The sequence below is a fragment of the Vicugna pacos genome, chromosome 23 (genome assembly GCF_048564905.1).
Source record: "Vicugna pacos chromosome 23, VicPac4, whole genome shotgun sequence".
Classification (NCBI taxonomy): domain Eukaryota; kingdom Metazoa; phylum Chordata; class Mammalia; order Artiodactyla; family Camelidae; genus Vicugna; species Vicugna pacos.
In genome coordinates, this window is record NC_133009.1 from 18,175,221 (window position 1) to 18,202,733 (window position 27,513).

Consider the following 27,513-nt stretch of genomic DNA (forward strand, 5'->3'; position numbering starts at 1 on the left):
GCAGATGGAAGGACTATTAGGCTGTAGAAAATGTAACAAATTATTTGGAGAAGGAAACAGGATAGTAGGAAAACTACTGTTTTGGGGGTTTGGCAAGGGAAAACGTGATGGAGCATGAATCTGGCAAAGTGGGTGATGCCAATGTGAGGTATTTCAGTTCAAACCCAAGAAATTAAGACTTAATTCTTTATGCTATAAGAAACAAAAAAGATGTGAATAAAACTATCAGAAAAATGCCTACAAAAAAAATATCTCAATGAGTAAATATAGAAGTCCTTTAGGGAACCCTCCTACACTGTCAGTGAGAATGTAGATGGGTGCAGCCACTGTGGAGGACAGTATGGAGGTTCCTTAAAAAACTGGAAGTAGACTTATGATGCGATCCAGCGATTCCACTCCTGGGCATATATCCAGAGAAAAATAGAATCCAAAAAGACACATGCACCCCAATGTTCACAGCAGCACTATTTACAATAGCCAAGACATGGAAACAACCCAAATGTCCATCAACAGATAACTGGATAAAGAAGATGTAGTACATATATACAATGGAACACTACTCAGCCATAAAAAAGAATAAAATGCCATTTGCAGCAATATGGATGGACCTGAAGACTGTCATTCAAAGTGAAGCAGGCCGGAAAGAGAAAAAAAAAATGCCATATGACATCATTTATATGAAGAATCTAAAAAATAATAACAATAAAAAGGACACAAATGAACTAATTATTATTTTGATTTCTTGAATATGTGTAAGCACATTTGACTGTCCTTTATGATTGGGTTACCACATTCTGTTGATTCTTATTTTGTAGTTGGTTTTATTCCTTTGATAACTGTATAAGATTAAAAAATCTAAAGATTTAATCTGTTCTTAGAAACAATAATTAGTACATATATGAAAACTAAAAAAAGTGCAGTATACTGTTCGTATTTATTTACATGCAATATAATGTGTATGTGCAGTCGAACTATAGTAATTCTACATTAATAAAACTGGGAAAAGAAAGTCCTTTAGTAACAGACCAATTCATAACAAGAAAAAAAAGTTTCACCTTATTTGTCAAATTTCTGCATACTTTTTCCATATAACGTTTAAAGTATATTTTGAAAAGCAATAGCAGTTAAAAGAGTTGAGATACATTTAGTTTCTGTTAAATTTGTTCTAAGAATTTCAACAACACAGATATGAACAAAATTGTATTTGCTATGTTAGCAGAGCCATAAGAAAATTGAGAAGAAATTAGAAATTATTCAATACTTCAGCATTCTTTTATTCTGCAGCTTCTTATAGTCTGTCAATGTAGAAAGATCAAATGAGAATCAGGAAAAAATTCACTGCAGTAACACAAAAATATCTTCAATGTAGGAATCCAAAGAAGCAATAATTAACACTAGTGTTAAGACCACATACCACATTTGTTAAGGTAAATGGATGTGTTTCACTCTTTTTTTACTCAAGTACAGAAGTTCCTCCAACCATCTGGCACAAAACAACATTTGCATTTTTATTTTCTTAAGTTAACACACAATTCTCTGTCTCCCAAAAGTGCTTTTTTGTATTCTTACTGTCATGACTTTTGACTGTTTTCCAACATGTAAATTCAAGCCATTCAGTGAGGGCAAGCTTTCACCTTATCTCCTTAAAAAAGTTTTTTTTTTTTTTAACCATAAGATAATAACAACCAACCACTATCTGAATTCCTGTAAGTACTTATTGCATATATCATTTCTTGGGAATGTGAGCTACATTCATATTCTACTGTGTGGTCCTCAAAGTGCTATTATACCTACCAAACATTTAAAAGTGAATGCAGGGGGATGGGTATAGTTCAGTGGTAAAGCAAATGCTTAGCATGGATGAGGTCCTGGGTTCAACCCTAGTATCTCCATTAAAAATAATAACAATAAAATAAACAAATGAAAAAACTAAAAGTAAATGCAAACTAAAGAAAAAGAAATATAACACAAACAGGAAATGTAATCTGATTTGTTTTCTTACAATATTAAAAAAATTCAAAAAAGGCAAAAAGCAAACTCTTAACTTACCCCATTGAGGCTGCCTAAATCTTTCACCAAATGTTCATCAGTGGAGGCATCGTAGTTGATTACAGCATGTTGCTTATCCACACTACGGGACTGAAAGAAAAATTTTCAGTTAATACAAGAAAATTCTAGAATAATAAAACCAAAGATTTTTGGCCACATACTTCATATTAATAGTAGACAAACATAGGGAAATATCTAAGAAAAAGTGCATTAAATGAAATTTAAACTATTACTATTCAACAATAGATTTGTCATTACTTCCCCAAAAGGAAAGCGGCCAAAATTTTAAGATTCTTTTCTAGCAAAGCCACACGTTCTACTTTTAAGAGAATTTAAATCAGCTAACATTATTGAATGTATCAAATAATAATTTTTTCATAATTCAAAATTCTTACATGGAAATCATCTGAATTATAATGTTTTATATATAAGAAAAATTACCCTATAGAATTTTCATCTTTCAATATTAAAAACTGTAACATACATGGTTTAAGGAGGCCAAAGATTAAGAGAAAATGGATACAGTGTGATACATTCTTGAATAAAATTATCCTCACTTAAAACATGGGATCTAAACCTCAGAGGAGAGCTCTAAGAGAGAAAAAGAAAATCAGAAAAAGGAATTAAAACAGCAAACTGATTACACTCTCTCTCTCCAGAGCTTAACTGAGTTATCTGCAGATAAAAGTAGTTCAAAGATGAGCTACATGCTTCTGGAAATTTTTTTCACTTCAAAAGCCAGAATTTTATAACCGGCATAAACATTTCTGTTACATCAAAAACAACAGAACACCCAGAAATAAACTTAACCAAGGAGGTTACCTATACTCCAAAAACTGAAATGAGACACAAATAAATAGAAAGATTCCTCGTGCTCCTGGATTGGAAGAACGAACCAAAATGGCCACACCATCCAAAGCAATCCACAAATCCAAAGCAAGCCCCATCAAAATACCCGTGACATTCCTCACAAAACTAGAACAAACAATCCCAAACCTTATAAGAAACCACAAAAGACCCCGAAAAGCCCAAACAATCTTTTATAGGTCTTTTTTTTTCTTCTTTTTGTTCTCTTTTCTTATGGTTTGATGACTAGAAAAGGTCCTTTAACATTTGTTTTAAAAAAAAAAAAAAAGACTGATTTTGCTTAAATGTTATAAAGGCATTGTTACAGTTATGATACCTGAATCAATTCAAAGATATTTTAGAATTCTATTGCCACTAATTTCCTTTTCTTTCTTTCACTGTGGTAAAATATATACTACATAATATCTGTCATTTTAACCATTTTTAAGTGTACTATTCAGTGGCATTAAAATTTACAATGTTGTGCAACTAAATTCACAATGCTGTGCAACCATCAGCAATATCCATTTCCAAAATGTTTTCATCACCCTAAACAGAACCAAACAGAAACTGTAAAGCAGTAAGTCCCAACCCTCCTTCCCTCCTAACCCCTAGTCACCAGTAACCACTCATCTGCTTTGTGTCTCTATGAATTTGTCTATTTTAGATATTTGAAATAAGTGTAATCATACAATATTTTCATTTGTGTCTGCCTTATTTTATTTAGCATAATGTTTTCAAGGTTCATCTATATTGCAGCATGTATGAGAACTTCATTCGTTTTGATAGCTGAATAATAACCCATTATATGTACACACTGCATTTTGTTTATCCCTTCATCTGTTGTTGGACACTAGGGTTATTGTCACCTTTTGGCTATTGTGAACAGCACGGCAATGAACACTGACATACAAGTATCTGTTTGACTCCGAGCTTTCAACTACTTTGGGCATAGCCTACTAGTGGAATTGCTGGGTCATAAGGTAATTCTGTTTAGCTTTTGAGAAACCACTGAATTGTTTTCCACAGTGACTACACCATTTTACATTCCCACCAGCAAAGAACAAGAATTTCAGTTTCTCTACATTCTCACCAACACTTGTTTTCCTTTTAAAAAAAAAATCAGTGCCATCCCAGTAGATATGAAGTGCCATTTCATTGTGGTTCTGACTTGCATTTCTTAATGACAAATGATACTGAGTGTCTTTCATCTGCTTATTAGCCAATTTTATATCATGTTTGGAAAAATGTCTATCAAGTCTTTAGCCCATTTTTTTAAGTGGGTTGTTTGTCTATTTGTTTTCGAATGGTAAGAGTTCTTCATATACTGTGGATATCAAACACTTATACATGTGATTTTGCAAACATTTTTCTCCCATTCTGTGAGTTGTCTTTTCACTCTCTTGATAGTGACCTGAGATACACAAGCTTCTAACTTTGATGTAGTCCAACTTACTTACTTTTTCTTCTGTTGGCTTGTGCTATCAGTGTCATATCTAAGAAAGCACTGTCAAATCCAAAGTCATGATGGCCTATCCCTATATTTTCTTCTAAGAGTTTTATGGCAATAGCTCTTATATTTAGGTCATTGATCCACTTTGAGTTAATTTTTGCATATAGTGTGAGGTAGGGGTCCAAATTCATTCTTTTGCATGTGGAAATCCAGTTTTCCCAGCTTCATCTGTTGGAAAGACCATTCTTTCCTCTACTTAATGGTCTTGGTACCTTTCTCAAATACCATATAGTGGCTTTACCTTAATTGTATCAAAACTATAAAATGAATTCTTAAATTTTAAAGTAAAAATGTATATAAAAATTGCAAATTTGACTTTTCTAGGGATAATGTAGGGTTTCTTAGCACTATTGGTATTTTTGGTTAAATAATTCTTTGTTGCGTATGCTTGACGGGGGGATGGGAGCTATGAAGAAGTATGTTATACACTGTAGGATATTTAGCAACCCCCTGGTCTCTTGACCTTTGCCGACTAAATGTCAGTAGCAACCACTTCCAACCCTTTACCATGCATAAATATCCTCTGGGGGGGGTGGGGGGCATAGGACCACCCCAGTTGAGAATCACTGGGCTACTAAACATTTCTATTTTATGTACTTGTTTACAGTTTTCAAACAAAAGCAAAGAGAATGAGGGCATGGGAATAAGACTTCATTCTAGATTGTCAGGACCTGTTTAAATAACTAAATCCTCAAAAACTTGGAGATCCATTTTTCTGCTAATCACCTTGTTCAAAGATGTCTTAAAAGTATCTTTTAAAAGTAACTCCTTTATACATAATTCAGTAAATACTAACAATCTATATGCTCAAAGTACTGGAAGATATCATAATGAACACCTCTAAAAGAAGCAGAGAGATTAATCTCAGTATCAATTAAGTATCCATGATTAAAATTCAGTTTTACTTTATGCTATGCTAATTTTACAAATTACTTACATGTCTTATTTTCAAAGCGTATAATGTGAAACTTCTTCCTTAAGAATAAAGCTTTCTCTACTCAAAGCTCTCATTTTTCAAAACATAATCTCCAAGTCTTCAAACTCATTTTTAAAAGATACTAGAGGTAGGAAATTAATTAAACTAGCAGCTAGAGCTAAAAAGAGGGAGAACCAGAAAGTTCTAATCTAAGTAGTACTATTCTCCAAAGGAGTAGAAAAATATTTTATATCAGTTCCAGGGCTTGAATAGACACATAGAGAAGGTGGATGCAATTACCTGCAACATAAGCTCACAGTCATCTCTTCCAACAAAAATCATTTCTCGTGGCAGCCTGTGGCGAGTGCCTCCACTGCTCACCAAAAACCAGGATGTTAAGCTCATTTTTTGCTTAGCTTCTAAGTCTCTGGCAAAGCTACGTCATTCTGTGGAGAGAGATTCAGAAAAACATACATTGAGATATTTTCAACGTTAGTGTATCTATTCATCAAATCCTCTAAGTAGGCCTTGGAATAGAACTGCATTCAGCATTTAATCCTGACTAAGTAAACAGACAGTCCATGGGTCCAGCAAACAATGTGTCCATCAAATTCTCATCAGTAAAGTAAGCACATGAACTTCACTAACAGTTCAATGTAAAAGACATCAGGCAATTAAGTAGGTAGTCAAGTAGTAACTATCATACTTTGGAAAGGCTTTGAGCATAGCTTATAAAGGTCTACAACCTTTAAGTGAATAATCACATTAGCTAAAAGAATTCCACACCACCAAACCAGCTTTGCAACAAATGTTAAAGGAACTTCTCTAGTCATCAAATTAAAAGAAAAGAGAACAAAAAGAAGAAAGAGGAAGAAAAAAAAAAGAACTACAAAAGACTGCTTTGGCAATTTGGGGCCTTTTATGATTCCATATAAATTTTAGAATTGTTCTGGTTTTGTGAAAAATATCGTGGTATTCTGACATATGTTGCACTGGATCTGTGGATTGCTTTGATAGTACGGCCATTTTGATAATGTTGATTCTTCCAATCCAAGAGCATAAGATACTTTTCCATTTCTTTGTATCATCTTTAATTTCCTTCATCAATGTTTCACAGTTTTCAGAGTATAGGTAACCTCCTTGGTTAAGTTTATCTCTAGGTACTTTGTTGCTTTTGATGTAATCAAAATGTTTATGCCAGTTATAAAATTCTGGTTTTGAAGTGAAGGGAATAAAAAGATGAATGAAGGGCCACAAATGGCAAAATATCTTTCTTTCTTATGAGTGAGTTGTATTCCATTACATATATATGCTGCACCTTCTTTATCCATTCATCTATTGATGTGCAGTAAGGATGCTTTTATATCTTGGCAATTATAAATAATGTTGCTGTTAAGAGCAGGGTATATGTATCTTTTTGAATTAATTCTTATTTTGTGGTTGGCTTTACTCCTTTGATAATTATGTAAGTTTAAAAAGGTAAAGCTCTAAACCTTCTTAGAAAGAATGAACATTATACATATGTAAATTAAAAAATACGTGCAGTATATTGTGTATATATATTTATATACAATGTCTGTATATGTTCAGTCAAATTGTAGCAGTTCTACCTAATAAAACTGAAAAATATAAAAAGATTAAAAAAAGAATCCTGCAAAATATAGAATTATATGATAAGGTAAAAATCCTATATATTATGAATTTATTTACACATACACGAAACAATGAATTTCAAGAAAACAAGCAAATAACTTTCTGTAATTAAGTTTTATTCCCTTCTCAGCTATTGAATTAATATGGTATATGTATGTATGTGTATGTACATATTTATTTTACTGGAGACTGAACCCAGGACTTTGCATGTGCTCTACCATTAAGCTATACCCACCCCCCTCTTTTTTTAACTGAAGTATAGTGGGTTTACAATGCTGTGCTAATTTCTGGTGTACAGCGTGGTGATTCACACTCTTTTCACATTCTTCTCCACCATAAGCCATTATAAGGTATTGAATACAGCTTCCTGTGCTATTCAGTAGGGCCCTGCTGTCTATCCGTCTTACATACAGCAGTTAACATCCGCAAATCCCAGACATCCACCTGATTCCTTGATGCAGGTGTTGTTGTTAGTATTCATTTGTCTGTCTGCCAAATTGGTTTTTAGCATTTCACATGTATGTCCTGGCCAAATCAACAGAGAATCAAAGTAACTTCACCCGAGGAAAAAACCATCAACCTAGTATATAATCTGCATACTGCCTTTTCAAGGGAGGCCACTTTTAAAACATGACATGAATAGGTCAGTCAAAAGTTATAAACTCATTTAAGAGAAGTGGAAAAAAAAGAATGTTTTTGCACCATTTGTACCGGTCATGTCCATCAGACATGTTAAAGTAAATCAAATTAGCCTAAACACAGTAAACAAAACCCCGGAGCCAACCATGGGCAATAGGAAGAGCTTCTTACCATTTTTGAAATTACAAAGTAATATGTAAGCATGACTCAGATGCTGCAAAAACATTTTAAGCATTTAGACAATATCAAATATAATTATACAATATACAAATATGTAATATATAACTCCACAATGTAAACATACAATAAACTACATAAAATAATATAAAATTAAAATAAGGACTTTTCATGTATTTTGCTTTGACTTTCAACAAGGCTTAAAAGGTAACAAAATATAAATTTTTGAAAAAACACAAATAAAACACGTAATCGTCAAGAGGAAGGTATTTATTTTTTCGTTGGGTGGAGCACTGACTGGGAGTCATCCTCTAGCTTCTCTCCAACAGGAGGGAATGGGATACGACATAAGCCCACTCTGCCTCAGTTTTCACATGGGACTCTCCCCCGTCTCGCACAGCTCCTCACTGGTCCCTCAGGTGCAATGCTGTTTTCCTACTCACTGAGTAATCCTGACACTTGCACATGAATAAAACTGAAAGCTTTTGAGAGCTTCCTCAATGGCCAAGGCAGGGGTTTCAGCTCAGCTTCCCCTAGGGGGCAGGAAAAGGGACCCTGGGCTTGCTGATTGTACAGAATATGTCCAAGTCTTGACTTGGACACTTCAGGTATCCTAACTGTAAAAAGAAAAATCAGGCCAGAAAATCAAAAAAATGAGAAGAGAGCTCCTCAAGATAAAATGAGATACAGATACGGTGTCCTACAGTATCTGGCATGTTCAGGGGTGCTCGATTTATGCTGGTCACCTTTTCTCTCCTCCTAATCCTTCTTCCCACCCCCCTTCTTTCAGGAAACACTTACGAGAAACCTAATAAATTCAGGCACTCTGAGCATTTAGGGTGCACAAAGAGAGAACAAACAAGAAAATCCTGCTCCAGGAACTCAGTCCAAAGGGAATGCTGGTCAGTAGATACCATGATAGAGATAAGCGTAAGGTGATATTAAAACCAGAAGGGCCATTGCTCCAGACTGGGATGGCTACACTGGGGGCAGCATCATTCTGAGTCAGTACAGAGCTGAAATACAGAAACCTTTCTTCATCTCTGTATTCCCAGAACCTAGTCCAATGTTTTGCCTCTAGTGAGTGAGTGACAAGCTATTTTTAATGGATGAACAAGTAGCTCTGGAGCTGCTACAAATCTTCTTGAGTTGAGGATAATCTGGAAATCTCCAAGGATAGGGGGTGAGAAATTAATCATTTAACCTTTGCTACAATTAAATCTAGCTATTAAATCCTGGTTAACTCCTCCCCCACCCCCATCCAGCTTCAGTTGTCTCTCTCATATTCTTTATCTCCTGGTCAGACAGGCTTTTTCAGCAGCTGACAAAAGTTTAAAGCTCTGACATTTGGAGGTCAGATAGAGGTAAACACTGAGCCAGCATCACAGTCCCATTTCTACGTCCCTGGTTGCTACAGTTAGCTTTAAAAATTGTTTCTCCTGTTAGATCAGAGCTCACTTCAGGACCTAACACATTACAAAACGTGGTATTTAAGCTTTAAATTTAAAAAAACATAACAAAAACTCCGCAAATGTTTAGCGGAGCAGTCTCACTCAAGTTTCAACATTAATTTTACTACTTCTACTTGTATTAAAAAAATGTTGCTTCCAGTCACTTATAGCTCAAATCGGGGACTGGTGGCAACAAGAGTCTGAGTCATGTTAAATACTATAATGACAGAGCCACGTGATATGCAACAACAGTGTACTTGATATTTAATAACATCACAACAGAACTATGAAATAATGCATCACATAACAGGCAAAGCAAAGAACCAGTTCACTCATATTACTAGATCTGAGAGAAAAAAAACCTATTACATAGATCACCATCAGTGTGTGCAATTACTTGAGCTAAAACAATATGTTAAGGAAAGTCTATCCTTATGCTTCTGGCAATCGGATGGCTGATTCATCAACAGGTGACTTTACAGAGAATGAACCTCGTTCTCTTACCCCCCAATTCCTGCTGTAAGAAATAACTGGGCTCACATAAGGACTATCAATCTACGCAGTTGAAAATGCTTCCCTCTAACCTGTGCAATTCTCATGTTAATAAAATGTTATCTATTTATGCACTGAACTTTTCTTCTGGTAACAGCAGGCATGAAAAAGGTAACAATGATCTCCATAGGCTTGGTCCAGTGTCTAGCTTTTTGTTTCCTGAATGAGTGAACAGTAGGAGAAAGATATGATTTTCATAACAAAATAAATGAACACTTACAACAAAGAAAAAAGTGATCAATTTCATCTCCTGAAATATAATTGTCATCTGAACCGGAAGTAAAGCTTATCAATTAAAATGAACTAAGTTACTGAATCAACTGCCATACTGGCTTTTATAACTTGCACTATGTCTTTTTTTTAATTAAGATACTATTTTTAGAGCAGTTTAAGGTTCACAGTGAAATTGAGGCAAGGTACAGTGATTTCCCAACACCCCCAACCACAACACATGTAGAGCCGCCTCCACTATCAGCATCTCCCACCAGAGTGATGCTTTTTTTCTTTTTAACAACTGTTGAACCTATACTGACAGATCATTATCAAAGTACTTAGTTTATATTAGAATTCATGATTGGTGTTGTACACTCTATGGGTATTGGACAAATGTATGACGGCATTTATCCATCATTATGGTATCCTCACTGACCTAAAAGTTCTCTATGCTTCCCCTATTCATCCCTCCCAGTACCAACCCCTAGCTGCCACTGATCTTTTTACTGTCTCCATACCTTTCCAGTGTCATGTAACTGGAATCATATACATACATGTAGTACGTAGCCTTTTCAGACTGGCTTTTTTCACTTAGTAATATGTATTTATCGCATATCTTTTCCAGTTCGATAGCTCCGTATCTTTTCAGTTTGATAGCTCATTTCTTTTTAGCACTGAATAATAGTCCATTCTCTGGATGTACCACAGTTTATTTATTCACTTGGCTAAAGGACATCTTGGTTGCTTCCAAGTTTTGGCAGCTATGAATAAAACTGCTATAAATATCATGTCTTTTATATCCTATCATACCAAGTACTCAAAAGGTAAGTGACTATATTTTAAACAATAAATTCAGAATTAATTTCACATTTTCCCATTACTAAATCCCTAACAGAAAATATCCTCAATACTACAGGCTCTGCCTTTGATTCCTTATATTTCTGAAAATGAAAAAAGCATTAGGGCTGCATTTCAGTTACGGACTCAGGATCAAGTAAAGTGCAGATATGACTGATGTTATGTTACAAAAGCAAACAGATGTTAATTTCCTATTATCTTTTATTTACAATAGATAGCATTTATTGACCATTTACTATATGGCAGACACGGTTCTAAGAACTTCATATACACACATATACATAGTTGTTTTTAACTACAAAAATTATGTAAGCTCTAGAGAGAGGACAAATATTATGTATGAGTTGCATGGGAGAACTCCATTTTATGGAGTACAATAAAATGAATTAATCTATTTTTTCTTCATTCACAAGTGTTTAATCACTAAGCACAAATAACAGGGAAGAAGTAAAAATTAAGATAGAAAGAGTTCATAAGCTCATAGGAGGAAAAACAGATAAACAGAAGCTAAGTAAATGAATAAGACCACTTCAGTGACGATGGGAAGATAGGAAGATGAAAAAAACACAGACAACAGCATTTAGTAACAGTTTTAGGGTGGTGCTGTTTAGGTTGGGTAGTCCAGGAACATCTCTGAGAAAGTGACACACATGTAGCACATTATTTAAAAATTCAGCTCTGCTGTATAACTAACTTGATCTGGGGGAGATAACAAAATAAACTCTTGGGAAATTTTTCTTTCTTTTAAAATCCCCACCCCTATTTGAAACTGCACAGTTAATCCAAAAAATTAAATACACAGCTGTGCTTTTTCTGGATACCTACCAAGATACTTGTTCCATGCTCATGTGAACAAATTGTAATGAGAAACTTCTGCTCTGATATACTCCTGATTATTTTTGAATGAGTGTTCCAAATTTTACCTTTATCATCTGCCACATGTATTATTAATTAAATCTTTTTAAAAAGACAAATATATGTTGACAAAAAAAGTAATTTACAACTTTTCCTAAAATAGCATTAGAGTCAAAAAATTTTTCATTAAAAAATGAAGATAATATCCCAAATATCAATGTCACATTCCATATCTGAGTTTATCATATATTTTCAAAAGAAGACTTAGATTTGTTGATATGCGTTTCCATATATTGTCTAGGCATTAAAAGTTCCTGCCAAGTCTTCTCTGCCAGTTTGTGAAAAATGTAAAAGCTGACTTGCTTTCTTTGTAGAAATATAGAACTGTTAAAACATAATTTTGTTGTTTTACACCAACAAATCAACTAAGACTCAGATTCAAACATTTATCAAGTACCTCCTTTGTGCCAGTAACTGTGCTACATGTTCATGCTTTCATTCAACTCCCAAACAAGCAGGTGAGAAACATTTTTCCCTTGAAAAAAGCTGAAGTTAAATGACTTAACCAAGGTCACAAATCCAGTAGTAGTAAACAGGAGCTATCAGGACTCAAACCTGGGGTTTCAGATACCAAGTTCTGGGCTTTTCCCACAACTGCCATCTCCTTTGTGTTTCTCCCAAGTATGCCTTAAACTGATGCTAGTAATGTAAATTTCTACAGATGAAGATTTTGGTTCAAGAGATTGAATATGACTGAAGAGAACATATTTTTACCTAGTAATATGTTCTCTGACATTGCCTTTGTATGCAGTAAACACTGACTTCAGGCAAAATTGAGTCTATTTTCAATCTACCTTTTACCCTCCTGCTGGGCTATCAGTAGGTTCCAAGGTTTTCTCCCTGAGAAGCCCATGACAAATAAGAATCAATCTGTGTATATTCAAATCAGAGACCAAAAATAAAATGACCCATCTAGAGGAATGGTAAAATTTAGCAAATGAGGGTACAACGCAGAATCTGAAAGAACAGTAAACTACCTCTAGGCTCACTGAGCAACTATGAACCTGAAAACCTTTGTCAGGTCAAATATCACTACAGGCAGGAAAAGGTACACAAAGCAGCCTCAAAGAACTGAAAATAGAACCTACAGGAGGGAGTGACAGCGGGAAGAAATCAGCTTGAGCTAAGGGACAATAGGCGCCCAAAACCCAAATGTTTTTGATTCACCTTCCTTAATTCACTCTATGGCAATGATCTCCATTGTTTCTGCCATTAATTTGTAATAAATTTCGGCATATAACTGCCCGATATGCCCTTTAAAAATTTTTTCTGCTTATCATGATTACCCTTTTCCTCCAATTCACCAGATATTTACCTTTTCAGAGGTAGGGCTAAATCATTTCCACCAGTTTCAGTACAACACATGAAAAGAGAAATCAAAAGTGCAGAATAAAAAATCTCAGAGTATATTTTAGACAAGGATATATTTATGAATGCATCACAAATGCACTTATTGACTAACAAGTTAATTACTAACTTAAATTATGCACTACTTATTTTTACTTTCATGTTAAATTACAATGCTTATAAATATAACAGTACTGTGCAATGGAGCTATAGTGACAGAAGGGTTCTGTATCTACCCTAACACTTGAGCCACAAGCCACATGTGAACGACTGAGCACTTGAAATATAGCAAATGTATTCAGAAGATTTTAAAATTTTAATATTTAATTAGTCATTTCAACTGCTACTATGTCTGTAAGGCTATTCTTTCATATATTGTAATTCATCAAACTACTATGCTCACAGTAACTAGGTTCATCATTACCAGACCACCACGAGGTATGTGATGGTTTGCTGGAAATATTCTGTAGTGTGAATATTTCTGAGAAGACAATTCTTTCAGCAATTTTCTTAAGGGAGGATATCTCCAGGCACAGCTAAAGAATTGACATTTATTTCATCTGGAGAAGAACCTCTGCAAGTTTGAGGATAAAAAGTGGCCAAAAGAGATTAAAAGATTATTGGTATGTTTAAGAACAATTACTACTAGGAGATAATACTCTGAGCCCAAATGAATATCAGGATATGTTAAAAAAAAAAAACTGACCTTTCAAAAACTTTCTTTCTTCAGTCCTACCTTTCTTTCCTCCTCTGCCTAACCCTCTTTTTTTATTTTTCATTTCTTTACAGCGCTGCATACCAAACACACTCTCTAATTCCTTTGGCTCCTTCTCATTTCTTTGTGACTCAATGGGCCATAACCAGAAAACTGAAGCTGAGGAATATTCTACATTTTTCACAGACACAATATAACTTAAAAAGTTCAGGGTAACCTTAAATATTATATAGTTTAAGACTTTTATTTTTACAAATAAGCAAAATGAGATAGTAAGACTAATGACTTGTCCAATGCTATGTAGCTAGATAGTAACAGTGTCAAAACTAAAATGGAGATCCAATTCCTTGTGCGAAGTATTCCTTTTTTACACCATGTTGACAAAGTGTGTTTGTGTGTGTTTGTGTGTCTTTATTCTGGGATCAGGAAACAACCTCAAAAGTCATCTGTGTCAGAAAATAACTAAGCCATCTGCTTTTTCTGCAGCAGGTTATCTGATGAGAGTATCTACTAATAAAACAATAGCTGTAAAACAAACTTGGGCTTATGAAAGTGATTATCTCAAAACAACTGTATTTGGTTCCCACATTCACATGATCCCCATTTTTTCTCTGTAATTTTGCAACTTTTGACAGAAAAATACCTTCCTATCACTGCATTAAACAGATAAAATCATGTCACACTAGTAAGACCAGTCTATGGGGGAAAAGTTAGCAAAAGGAAAAATATATATTAAATTAATTAAGATTATTCATTGAGATTTCTACTATTACTATTATAAGATTACTATTGAGATTTCTATGAGGCTTTTTATTTGAAGCAGTTTACTGTTTCCATTAGATGTTCGAGAATCCTATAAAATACTATAATCTTGCATTCATAGATATCCATTAATTTCATAGGCATATCCTATGGGGGTTTAGATCAGACACCTTCACATGATTAAATAAAAATAGTCAAAACATGAAAAGAAGTAAATAATTTAATTTACAGTAAGTGCCTAGGGACTTTGATTCATAAATTTCATAATTATTCTTCACTGCTCTGGACATTAGCTCTTATTCTGTCCTTAGTTTTGACACTGATACGTTTAATAAAATTTTACTTTTGCTTCCTTCATTTATGTTGGATCCGGCAATAGAAGGTCTACCCAAATTCTAATACATTTTTAAAGAAGTGATTTTGATCATTATATTTGAATACTGCCAAATAGTAAACTTAGTTTTTAGAGTATATATACATATCAAAGAAAAACTCAAACCCCCTAATCAGAAAGTAATTTTGTAAGATAACTCGGTACCCATATTAGTAAATTTGAAGTTCCAAGGCCAAAATAACTTACAGATTTTGAACATTATACCCTTAGAGAGCAACTAAGTTTAAAAAGTAGGTTTACTATTTTTAAAAAATTTTATTTCCTATTGAGAAGCTGTTAATCTAGTTCTTATGACTGGCTTCCTGTACCAGCAGCAAAACTGGAATATAAAAATACAAATGAGGGGTAGGGAGGGTATAGCTCAGTGGTAGAGGGCATGCTAAGCATACACAAGGTCCTGGGTTCCATTAACATAAGTAAATAAATAAACCTAATTACCTCCCCACCTCAAAAAAAATTTTTTTTAAATATAAGCCATTAAAAATACAAATGCCCACTAGACCCTAAGGATCCTCAGCATTTCAGAAGGCTTTGTCCTAAAACTGATGAACTTTCAAACAAAGGGACTGTAAGATTATTCTGTTTTAAATGAAAGTTTTTGCATTTTGAAAATTTGTTTTACAATAGAATTCTTAAAAATGTGCTTTTAAATGGGTTATTCAGAAAGCACGAAAACATTTTAAAAACCTTGAACAAGAAAATAAAGTACAGACAGTATATAGTTCACCTCCAAGAGCTTTCCTTTCTTCTCTTTAGCGCCACATTTTAAAGAATAGTCTGTTTTTATTAATCCACTTCTTTACCTCTCAGCCATTCCTGAATTCACGCTATGTATCCAAGATTTACTGAGTTTCTCTCCTTTCTCTTCCTCTCAACTGCCTTAGAGAACCATAGTCAAAAATGTCCTTATAATTGTTAAACCCAATGACATTATTATTCCTATTACATCATTTATTTTGAAATGCATCAAAATATAAAATGGACTAATGAATAGATGATGGATTTATGGCCAGATATGTGATGAAACTAATACAATATTAATGGGAGAATCAAGATGGTGGGTATATGAGTAATCATTATGAAACTGAAACAATTACCCTGTATGTTTGAAAATTTTCATTAAAAATACTAGAAAAAAAATCGAGAAGAACAATGATGAACCATGCACACACAGGCTCTGTATTAAAAACAAAAACTTGTCTCCCAAATTAACTCTAGTGAAAAGAAGAAATAAAAGTTTAAAAAGTAAAAACTCTGAGAACAATATATGTAAAATCTAAAGAATGTACCCAAGTTGTACTGAGGAAAAGTTTATAGCCTTAAGTATTTTCCATTGAACTAAAACATTTTAAAAAAATTATTATGATAACTAGTAGAGATAAATATTGAAGATTTTAAAGATAAATAAGTTAAAAACATAATCACAAAAATGATAAAAAGCACATTCTTAAAAAAAAATACTAAGACCTCTGACAGATTTTGCCTTCCTCATTCATCACAAATATTTAGCTTTGTAATAGAAACATGTAACCACAGACATGATCTTTTTAATTTACAAAATAAGTATATCTATAACTTTATGCTTCTAAATTTAAAAATCTCAAGTGAATAAACTTCTAGGTAGATGAAAATGACATAACTGACTCAAAAACAGGTAGAAACTTGAACAGAATGGAAAACACTATTAAAAATTAAGGCCCTAAAAACTTGTTCCAGAGTCTCCTTGTCATCTTTCAGATCATAAATAAATCAATAAATTCAGTTTAATCTCAATCAAAACCCAAAAGGATTTTTTCAAATCAACTTGATAAAATAATTCTAAAACACACCAAGAAAGATAAGCATACAAGGATAACTAGGTGAACTCTATAAAACTAGTATAGTGTAGAGAGAGAAGTGTCCATTTGTAAACAGGTATTATAAACTTGTTATAATACATGGTAATAATATAGCAGTGCAGAAATAGGCAGAAAGACAAATTGAATAAAAGATCCAGAAATAAATCTATGCACATTAAGATGTTTCAAATTGTGACAGATAACGAAGAGTTAACGCAATAAATGAAAAAAGGCTATATGTACATCTAAGTATGTTTTAGATAAATTAACACATTTGCATGTTAGAATTCTATAAGAAAAAATATAGGTATGTATTTAACAAAATTTTTTACAGTGGAATCACTTAAGGAAAATGAAAAAAAGAAATCAGGCTATACATAAGTTAAAAATCTTTGTTGGGTAAAAAAAACATAAACTTAAAAGGCAAATGAAAATCTTGGAAAAAAATTTTACAACACATATGACAAAGAAGTTGTTACAAGTAAATACAATGGTGAACTTTCTCCTTTACAAAAAAAATGAGCTAAGGTACACATATGAGCAATCCAGATTAGAAATACAAATGGTCAATAAACATTTCTAAAAAGTCATTCAGATGTATTACTGATAAGAGAAATTTAAATAAGTTTTTTGGTTTATCAAATTGTCAAAAATTTTAATAAGATATGTAATACTCAGCAGTGGTGAAGGGTTGAGGAAACACAAAGTCATACACCAATGAAGGAGGTGTACATTGGTAATATATCTGTGGGGGGTGGGTGTGGGTATTACATTAGAAAATTGCAAAGTTTTTGAATTTTACATATTCTTTGATTTAGTTAACTTCTTGAAATAGTAGCAAAGAAAAATATCGATTTGCATAGAAATTCAGTTAGAAATGTCCACTACAGGGTTGTTTATAATTTTAAAAAATACCGTTAATTTCCATAAATTATAAGTAAATTACAAGCTTCACAAAATGAAAGTTTAATCTCAGTATAAAACTGATTAAACCAAAATAAGACAATAATATGTAACAGCAGTGTTACTGGCTAGCGGGATTACGACAGTGTGTTCTTCTCGACTTAATGAGGTTTTCCAAAATTTTGCAATGGGTAAGTCTTAGTTTTGTTATATAAAAAAATAAAATAGTGTGAAACATAAGATAGCCACCAAGCAAATAATACTATAAAAGGTCCCCGATATACATATTTTGAAGTTATAGTGCTACTGCCTTAAAAAGCTTCCCATAGAAAGTCCTCCATTTGCAAGATCCCTTTTTCACCAAAATAAGTATTTTACACTTACCTCTCCATCATCATTTTCCTTATCTTTTGTTTAGTGAAATCAGTTTCTAGCTGGCTGATTGTCGTTCATGACCCCTAACCAATCCCTAAGCTTAAAATTTGTCCTTTTTTATTCCATGCAACATGTGACAAACCACCATCCAGTAAAAAGCCAGTTAAAAGAGGAAAATTCTCCTCGTTGCCCTGGAAAAACAGTAAGCAGGCTTCATTCTTGTTTAGACACTCTACTTAGAATTGAAAGATGAGGTTAGGGATGGAGAAAGTTGTATCTCAAAGCCTTTTCCTAGCATCATGTCCTTTTCTCCACCTTCAAGAATACTGTAAAATGATGGATAAAACTGCCTATGGGGGGGATGGAATGCACAAGAAGTGAAAAAAAAATATTCCTACGGAGTTAGAATGAAAAGATATCTCTATTTGTCACCCCAACCAAACATTTCTTCAAATCTAACATTATCAAATGGTACCACACTTGGGGCACTAGGAAGGGGATCCCTACCTGCAACGATGACTTTCATGTCTTTTACATCTATCTCATTTGTTTTACAAAATAAACTTCTGAGGTAGCTGGACTACCACCAACTTTATTTTATAGATGAAGAAACTAAACTTTTGAAATTAAGTGACAGAATCACAGAAGTAGTGACTCTGAGGCAATTCCTGATAGCAAATTCTTCTCCCTGAACAGCGCTGCCTCTCCTGTTCAAACTTTAGCAATAGCCATCTTCATCCACCTAAGAAACAGCAGCAACAACATATCTGTGAGTAAAACTTTGTTCACAGCTTTAAATTTTAGCAGTTGCTGGGGGAGAATAATTACGAGTATCTTCACTGATAAACGAGAATAAAGAGGGGTCTGATAAAATTTTTTCAGAGACGGTTTTCAAGGAAAGAGGATATCACCTGATTTCTTAAGAAATGTTAAGTGATTGAAGGTGGTACAGTTGGTTGATCGTTCGTTATCTCTAAAAATACTTCCTTTATTTGTCTTCTGGGACACCACACTCATGACCTCACTGGCCACTTTTCAATCTTTGATGGCTCTTTCTCTTTTGCTAAGCTCTCACTATTGGAGAGTATCAGGTAAAATTCTTAGACCTCTTCTTAACCTAATCAACATACTCTCAACCCAAGCAATGTCTTCCAGTTCTATGGCTTTAATTATGTTCTACTGGTGATGCTGAAAATTTAAATATCTTCAGTTCCAACCTCTCCTCTGAATTGTAGACTTGAATATTCAACTGCCTACTAGATACCACCACTTGGATGTTTAATAGATATTTCAAACCTAACATATCCAAAACTCTTCATTTTTTAAAACTAGAACCTGATAACTTTCACCACTGCTCAAGTGAATCTCCACCACTACCACTCTAGTCTAAACTATTAACATCTCTCAGTTGAGATTATTCCCATTGTCTCTTCACTCATCTCCTGTTCCCATTCTTTTCCTCTCAAGTTCTATCATCCAAAAAACAGCCAGAACCACACTTTAAAAATATAACCCAATTCTTTTGTCACTCCCCTGCTCAGAACATTCCAATGAACTTCCAGGCACTTTAAGTAAAATCAATCAATACAACCTCTATCCAACATCATTTCTTCCTAATCTTCCTTCTTCTTGTTCACCTCAAGTCAGTGGCCTCTTTGTTCTCTGAATACACTCATCCCATTACTGTCTCAGGACCAGTGTGCTCTCTAACCAGATACCTACATGGTGTGCTTCCTTATCTAATGTTAAGTCTCTGCTAAATGTCACCTTCTCAAAGAGCAGAATACCCTAACCAGTCACTAAAATAGTGGCCCTCCAGATGCAGAATATTGTACAAAGAGGCTATCTTTTGAGTAAAAGAGGGTAGGTAGGTTAAGAATATATACTGTTTTGCTTAAATTGCAAAAAAAAAAAAAATCACTGGAAGGATACATAAGAAATAATAAAAAGTTACCTTTTGGATTTGAGAAAGTGGTAAATCAGCAGAACAGGGAGATGAGTGGGAGGACTGCTCACAATATTTGTTTTTAAGATACTGTTTGATTTTTTGAACCATTTGAATGTACTATTTGAATGACTACTTAAAAATAAATTGAAAAATCACAGTCCATCACTCTCTATCCCTTTACTTTGATTTATTTTTCATCACAGCACCTAAGCTTACTTGACTTTACAGCATATAATTATATAATTATCCATATCCTCACCAGACTGTAAGCTTCAACCAACTCCTTTAGTACTACAGGATACAATGGTTTTCTCCTTAATTGAAAACAAACAAACAAAAAAAGTATTCAAATTGTTTTTATTATCTTTTATTATCTTTTTCCTCCAGTATATTTTATTTATGTAACATTTATCCTATTTATAAATTTGCACAGCTTTGTCATTGGCTATATCTAGTACATACACAGGATGAAGACATAAGAGAGCTTGCTTGTTAAATTTATAAACGTCAAAAAGCCAGGAAGGGAAGCCAGCCCCTTAGAGGACAGAATCATGATTCACGAAGACCTCAAGTTTTAACTACATTCAAGTAGATGCTATTTTAAAAGGTTAGAGGTAATTATTGCTTCAAAACGTCATCTACGTGTACATACAGAATAGGAAAGATCTTAACATAAAAAGATTCAGGTTTATGTTGACTATATCAGTGATTTCCAGACAAAGTTTTCAAAAAGCAAAGGGGGAAACAAGGTAACTTTTCATTGTTTATTTTTAAACACTAACAAAACAAAACAAAAACGGGAGACAAATATCAAAAAAAACTTACCACCTACTAACACTACCATTTCATAAAGAAAGGTCATTTTAACACTAGAAAAACAGATAAACACAAAGTAAAAAAATAATCTGTTGAACTGGACAAATATAACTTGAAAAGCCACATAATGTTTCTCTCTCTCTTCTTTTTGCTTAGAAGTGGCAAAGCTATTATTGGTGTTAGAGTTAACACAATTTTAGACTGTAAACACAACTGTACGGCTTGAGTTAAGGAAAGGAATAATTGTACTACACTGCATTCAGACCACAACTGCAGAACTAAATCTGGAAACTGGATCAGAACATAAAGACTATCACTGACAAGACTGACTGAATCTAGTGACAGAGATGAGAAAAGGAAGGAAACAGTATCATATGAAGTTGTAGGGGTTGTAATATTTAATTCATAAGAGGGAAAACTTAGCAGAGGCTCCATATATTGAGAAAAACCTTACTGTATCTTAAAGACAGAACTGCAACCAACGGAAAAAGTTACATAGAAAGCAGACACTAGCTCAGTTTAAGAAAGATCTTTCTATTACACTTTTTCAAAGCTAAATGCGCCATCCTATGTCCATTTTGTTCATGGAAGTGTTATTCATGGAGATGCTGGACTCAATAAGATCTCAGGGATATTATAGAGAATGGCACAGTGTATGTGATGACTTTCAAAGTCTCCTGTAACTCTAAGATTTTGTGAATAGAAGGTAATAAATGTTGCCTTTTTAATTTACTGAAAATAAATGAGTGGAAAGAATTTTGGCTTTAGTCAGAAAGACTAAACATGTGACACATAGGCATTATTCACAAACTCTGGACCTCAAATATCCTCAACTTAAAATATGTAAAGTAATACCTTACTTACAAGACTACTGCATGAATTACACACACACACACACGCACGCACACACACACACACACACACACGTCTGGCACTTAGTAGGTGCTCAATACATGGTAGGTATTATTCACTTATTCAATAATTATCATGTCCCAAAGGGTAATAATTTCTAGATTATTTATTAGCCACTGATACACTTAAACAATGACATTCTCGGCTGTGTCTCGTTTTCTGTTTTACAATTAAGCAATACATGCTTGACATTTGTCTCTATTTCTATGCTTCATAAAATTCCTACTGGATGTAAGTAATTTTTATAAGGTTTTCTTTAAGCTTGCTTTTGTTGATTTCCTCTTTTTGTTTGACACAAAACTGGGCTTTACTTTCAGTACTTGTCAGCTATGTCATTCATTTTGGAATATATATATATACATATATATATACACACACACACACATGCCTAAATATATATAAATAAATATATATAAATATACATATAAAAATGCAACAATATATTTATATTTCAACTATACTGGACTATATATACAGTTTACTCAACCTACTATCAGACAGATGTTTTCTTATTGCTTAATATAGCCCACACTGGCTAAATCATTGCTGAGCACTTCCCTCAGAAATATTTGAGTAAATAAAGATCTATTTCACTAAGGGTAATTGATTTTTAGAAATCTTGGTTATTAACAAAAGTTTATGAAATAAGAGTGTCAGAGGTTTCTCCCCTCATAAGAGGAAACCCATTTCTTACTGAAATACATCAACACTTTATGCTCCAGCCAATATTATTTACCTACCAAGAATTTTTCAGATGGTATGTAATTTCTTTTTTGTTTTACTCCCAGAATAATTCACAACTGTACAGATATTTTAGCTAGCAATTTAATATCATGCTGTCTGTTAGATACTTATTACAAGACTGCACTGCTTAACCCTACAATGTTCATGATAAAGAAGAAAAATCATTAGACATTAATTAAAATAGAAAAGTTATTTTTCAGGAATAGAATTTTCACTAAAAAACACGTCAACAAGTTTAAACTACACAGTACTTAGTACTAGGTAAGTGATATCTGATTATAATCAGATGCAACAAAACTAGTTGTTTTTTCAGTGATAAAACAAGAAACTGATACTTGAAACAAACAAAACAAATCCCTAAGCACAGAATTTTTAAATCACCTTGATACTTATATTAGTAGGCATAATATACCATAATTTTATAGTGTAAACTTCCCTATTCTAAGTTGGAAAACACACAGATAGTTAATTCCCTAAAAAGTAATTTTAGAACCCCACAAAATTTAACAGTAAAACATATTTCAAATTTGATTTAGTATAATTCCACATGGTGAATTTAATTACAGATTAATTTTTAAGTTGAAATTTAAGAGATATACTAATTCTTTTTAAAGTCTATTTAAATGCAATACAGAATTAAATGATGAAAGATATAATCCAAGAAAGCAAAATCAACTCAATAAAAAAAGCATAAATTTAACTTTAATAAAATGTTCAACATGAATTTCTTCCTCAAAAACTAAATTCTTATTTAAGTTGAAAACAATAAAATTCATTAATTGAATAAAAATGAACTTCACAGATTCTTTTTATGTGGTGATTTTATTTTTAACAGAGTTTATAGAGTTGATCATACTATAAAATACTAATGAATACCAAAAAAAAACCACCAAAAAACAAAATACGGTTACTAATAAGAAGTAGGGGAAAAATTCCAACAGTTTCTGTTTTTATGAAAAGGTCATGTTAAGGCTTCTTTTCCTATATCAGTAAGTTAATTTATGAAACTGAAGTTCCACTTCATTAGAATTATTATTTTTACATTAAAAGAAAAGACCAGATTAACACAAGTGAGGTTATCAATGAGCTTGATTGTCACAGACAACTCAATAAGCGTGTAGGGAAGCGTTCCATAAATTCTCACAGGGTAGGGGTGTTGGGGACACACTTGAAAGAGCACACTGAGGAAGAGACCCTGGTTTTACTTGACTCTACCGTTCATTATCAGTTTGGCTTGGACGAACAAGTCAGTTAACTTTCCAAGTTTTAATGTCTTCCTCTGTCTCTGTCAAGTTCATTTAGACTCTTCAGTTTAAAACACCAAAATTCTACAATATCTACAAAGTTAGGAAAAAGTAAAAGCAGAATTGGTTTTACTTCTTAAAAAATAATAGGCGAAAGATACAACATGGTTTTGTAACTTGCAATGTAAATTTCCAGAGCTGAATTCCTAAATAGTTGCAGCATACCCTGCTACGGATGTGTCAGTGAAGATGGAGATACTGTATTCATAACGTAACTCTCCCCTCTCACATTATCCCTTCACCTGCTCCTCCCCATCCTGCTTCTATATCTCTACTGCTTGTTTTAACGCCAGCAAACAGTTGTAAGCATTGTACGTTTAATAACCCAATCATTTTAAAAGATGCATTTTTCCATGAAATTAATCACCTGCTTCACTACATTTCTCCCAAGTGGATGAATTTTCATTAAGAGAATAAAAGCATGAATTAAAAAATCAGAAACAGAAATAGACCGGACCCATTTTTGTTTCCAATGCTTAAAAAACAAAATGGAAAGATGTATCCTAATCTATTCCCTTAGGAACGTAAATGCCTTACCCACCCAATGAAAAAACAATTTCCTTGGTTCATTTTTCTGCTACACAGCAGCTTTGTCGTCAGGCCCTTCCTAGTTCATTCTTCATCGTCATCTAGTAATTTTATGTTGATCATCTTGGCAATGCTTGGACAGGCTCTGTCCTTGTCTTCCAGGAGCTTACATTGTCCAAACAAATAAATAAAACTCCGCTAAACACTAAAAACCAAAGATTTCGTGCTTTAGGATACAAATCCCACATCTTCCCGCCCTGTGTTCGGCAGCTGCTAATTCTTCTTTCCCTTGCATAAAATGACGGGACCCATACGAAAGGCCACATTTGAATCTCAGGACAATGAAGTCGACAGGAAGCCACTCTCCTCCCCCGGTTTACTACGGAGCCACAGCCAGCGCGGGTGCAGTCGCCTGGCGGGGTGCATGACACCGCGTCTTCCACGCCCTCCCACCGCGCGTCCGAAAAGCTTCTCGCCGGATCTCCCCAAGACGCCCTACACCCCAAAACCAGACACAGAAAAATGATCGACACCGTGAGCTGCCCCGATCGGGAAAAACCCCTTCTCCAGCGGCAACGCAGCCATTCCCTCCACTGCTTGGCCCGCACCCCTGCAAACTGTTCGGGCAGACAGGGCTGCACAAAGCCTGGAGAGCCGAAGACGACTCAATACGTGGACACAAGCAGAGGAAGCCGGGCCGCAGGACAGGGGGACGCGAGGCGGGGGGAGGGGCGGCCCCACCGAGTCCCAGGTCCGGGGCGGGGGCGGCGCGAGGAGCCTCCGGGAAGGGGCCTGGCCGCCCGGCCCGCACCCCCGCCCGCCGCGGGCCGCGCCCGAGCCTCTGCTGCAAACCGGAGGAGCAAGATGTGGAAAGGCGACGGCATCGAAGCGCATCACTTACCCCTCACTGCTGAGAGGGACCGGACGGGGGGGCGGGGCGCACCGCGTCCTGTGAGTCTCTCGCAAGCGTCCTTCCCCACCCCGTCGCCGCCGCGGTCGAGCTCCCGGCCCCTCGGCGCCGCTGGGCAATAACGTTATTCCACACACGCTCCGCACATAGCGGTAACGGCAAGGAGCGGCCGCCCAGTGCGCAAGCGCCTGGGGAGAGGGCGAGGAGCCCGGCCCTACCCCAGCTCCGGCCCAGTCCCGGCGAACTCCTACTGCGCAGGCGCCGAGCACAGACAATGAAAAGGGATTGTACGGGGGTCTCACCCACAGGCCGCTCCAGCTGCCGACTGCGCAGGCGTACACCAAAGACCAGCTTCAACAATGACGAGGACCCGGGCTTTAGCAGGGACCGCAACCCGCAAGGACTACAGTTCCCAGCGGGCAGTGCGCCAACTCCAAGCTGAGGTGGGGTCGCTGGGCTGCTAAGATTTGTAGTGTCAGCCCACCAGGGACCTTCAGAGCTTCGTTTTCTTGAGAATGTATTTGGCCTTGTTGGCAAATGTCGCAGCTGAAGGGTGTAGAGCTTGTTATTTGCGTTCTTGAGAACCCTCAAGGATCAATTGCATACTAGCGAATTTTGAAGAGTTCAGGTTAGCAGCTGCCTAACTTTGACCGTGAGCCCTTTCTGTCAGTTGGGTGGTCCAAACAGCAGGATGGGATGAAGGCAAGACTAAGCCAGGCTGGGCTCCAGAAACGGGCGGAGCCTCCAAGCGGTCTCTTGGCAACCGGATCTGGCCACCAAACCGCCAAAGCTTGAGCTTGGAGCGCGTTGCCCCCTGGGAATTGTAGTGTCGTTGGGAGGAGTCTTAGGAACTTCGAGACTGCAGGCCCGGAGACTTGGGACTACAATTCCCGATGTCCACCACGAGGGCCCGTGGGTGGGAAGAAGCCTGGAGAGCTGCGTCGCGGAGTCCTTGCTCCCCAGTGACAGCAGCGGCAGGGAGCAGGACGGCGCCTGACGGGCGCGGAGGCCTCTTGTTCTTGGAGGGGAGAACACTGGACACTTCCCCACGCAGCTCCCATCCCTGGGCCCCGAGTCTGTGCATGGCGAAGTCCCCGGAGAACTCTACCCTGGAGGAGATTCTGGGGCAGTATCAACGGAGTCTCCGGGGTGAGTTGCTCCGAACCTCTGTGCCCTAGTCCCCTGATACTAGGGCCTAGTGGGCGGGAGCTGACTAGGTGCGTTTCCTAACACCTAGGTTCGGCCCCAGCCAGAATGCAGAGGAAGATGGATGTTGCTGTTATCTTTGAGGAAAGATTAAATAGTCGTGTTTGTTTTTCCGGTTAAGCAGCGTTTCCCTTGATTCCCGTATTTACCTGAACCAACTGGCTGATCTCCTCTTGGGCATCTTTTTCACCCAACGCCATCAGAAACTCTTGGAGGGCTCTGTGCTAGTGTTGCCCAGTTCCTATAGTTCGCTCTTTAATCCAGTAAATTCCTGATGCACTCTCTTTACACATTCAGATTATGGTGTAGAGTGGATTGGTTGTGATTTACCGGACCAGGGGGGAAAAACACTAATAATTATTTTAATCACAATAGCTCCTATTTAGTGCTCTAGGCTATTAACAAACATTAAATCATTTAAAATTTACAACAACCTTGTGAATATCTCTCTTCTACACATGGGGAATAGAGGTGCAAAGAGGTTAATTTAGGCCACAGTCCACACAGCTGATTAGTGGTAGAGCCAGGTATTAAGTTCAGTAATGCCTGTCTGCCTTAAAAGCATATATTTTTCTTTGTTAATCGTGTCACAATTACTGAAATGTTACTTAGTTAACTCAAATTTTCTTACTATAGTACCCTGTGGGTGAGTATCTATGGAAGTAATGTAGATAGTTCTGTCGTCTTGAACACCATATATAACATCTAGAAACTTCAGTTCTGTTATTTTAATAATAGAACTTATGGTATTGTCTACAGAGTTCTTGTGAGGAGCAAATGAAATAAGCCACATAAAGCAATGATTCTCAAAAAAATTTTTAAACTGTTACCCATAAGTAAGAAATACATTTTATATGGGACATATATATAAGGACTAAAATAAAAGTTTCATTAAAGAATATTTATTCTATTAGTGTAATTCACTCTATTTTCTGTTCTTTCGCATTTTCTTAACCTTCTAGATCATGACCAACAGCTTAAAAAAATACTGCAGGCATTTAAAACACTCACCAGACTCATCTATTAATT

General features: G+C 35.5%; 2 protein-coding genes across 29 annotated transcripts in view; one reads left to right on the forward strand and one right to left on the reverse strand.

The window, feature by feature from the left end:
* Positions 1-26,017, reverse strand: part of CEP170 (centrosomal protein 170) — a 98,498-nt gene extending 72,481 nt beyond the window's left edge. For 9 of the 11 annotated variants that reach the window (XM_072948573.1, XM_072948571.1, XM_072948570.1 and 6 more), the window contains exons 1-3: positions 25,270-25,514; positions 5,625-5,770; positions 2,050-2,139 (exon numbers count right to left, since the gene is read on the reverse strand). In XM_072948573.1, the coding sequence (XP_072804674.1) occupies positions 2,050-2,139; positions 5,625-5,729 (195 nt within the window). In that variant the 5' untranslated portion in view covers positions 5,730-5,770; positions 25,270-25,514. Of the gene's footprint in view, positions 1-2,049; positions 2,140-5,624; positions 5,771-25,269; positions 25,515-25,580; positions 25,656-25,923 lie in introns of those variants that run through there. The other 2 variants (XM_072948565.1, XM_072948564.1) reach the window with 2 other exon arrangements.
* The window catches only part of SDCCAG8 (SHH signaling and ciliogenesis regulator SDCCAG8), a 184,761-nt gene continuing 182,860 nt past the window's right edge, over positions 25,613-27,513 (forward strand). For 17 of the 18 annotated variants that reach the window (XR_012063534.1, XR_012063535.1, XR_012063533.1 and 14 more), the window contains exon 1: positions 26,076-26,427. Coding sequence is in view for 12 of the 18 variants with exons in the window: in XM_072948574.1 (XP_072804675.1) it covers positions 26,172-26,427 (256 nt within the window). In the remaining 6 variants the exon portion in view is untranslated. Of the gene's footprint in view, positions 25,722-26,075; positions 26,428-27,513 lie in introns of those variants that run through there. The other variant, XM_072948581.1, reaches the window with a different exon arrangement.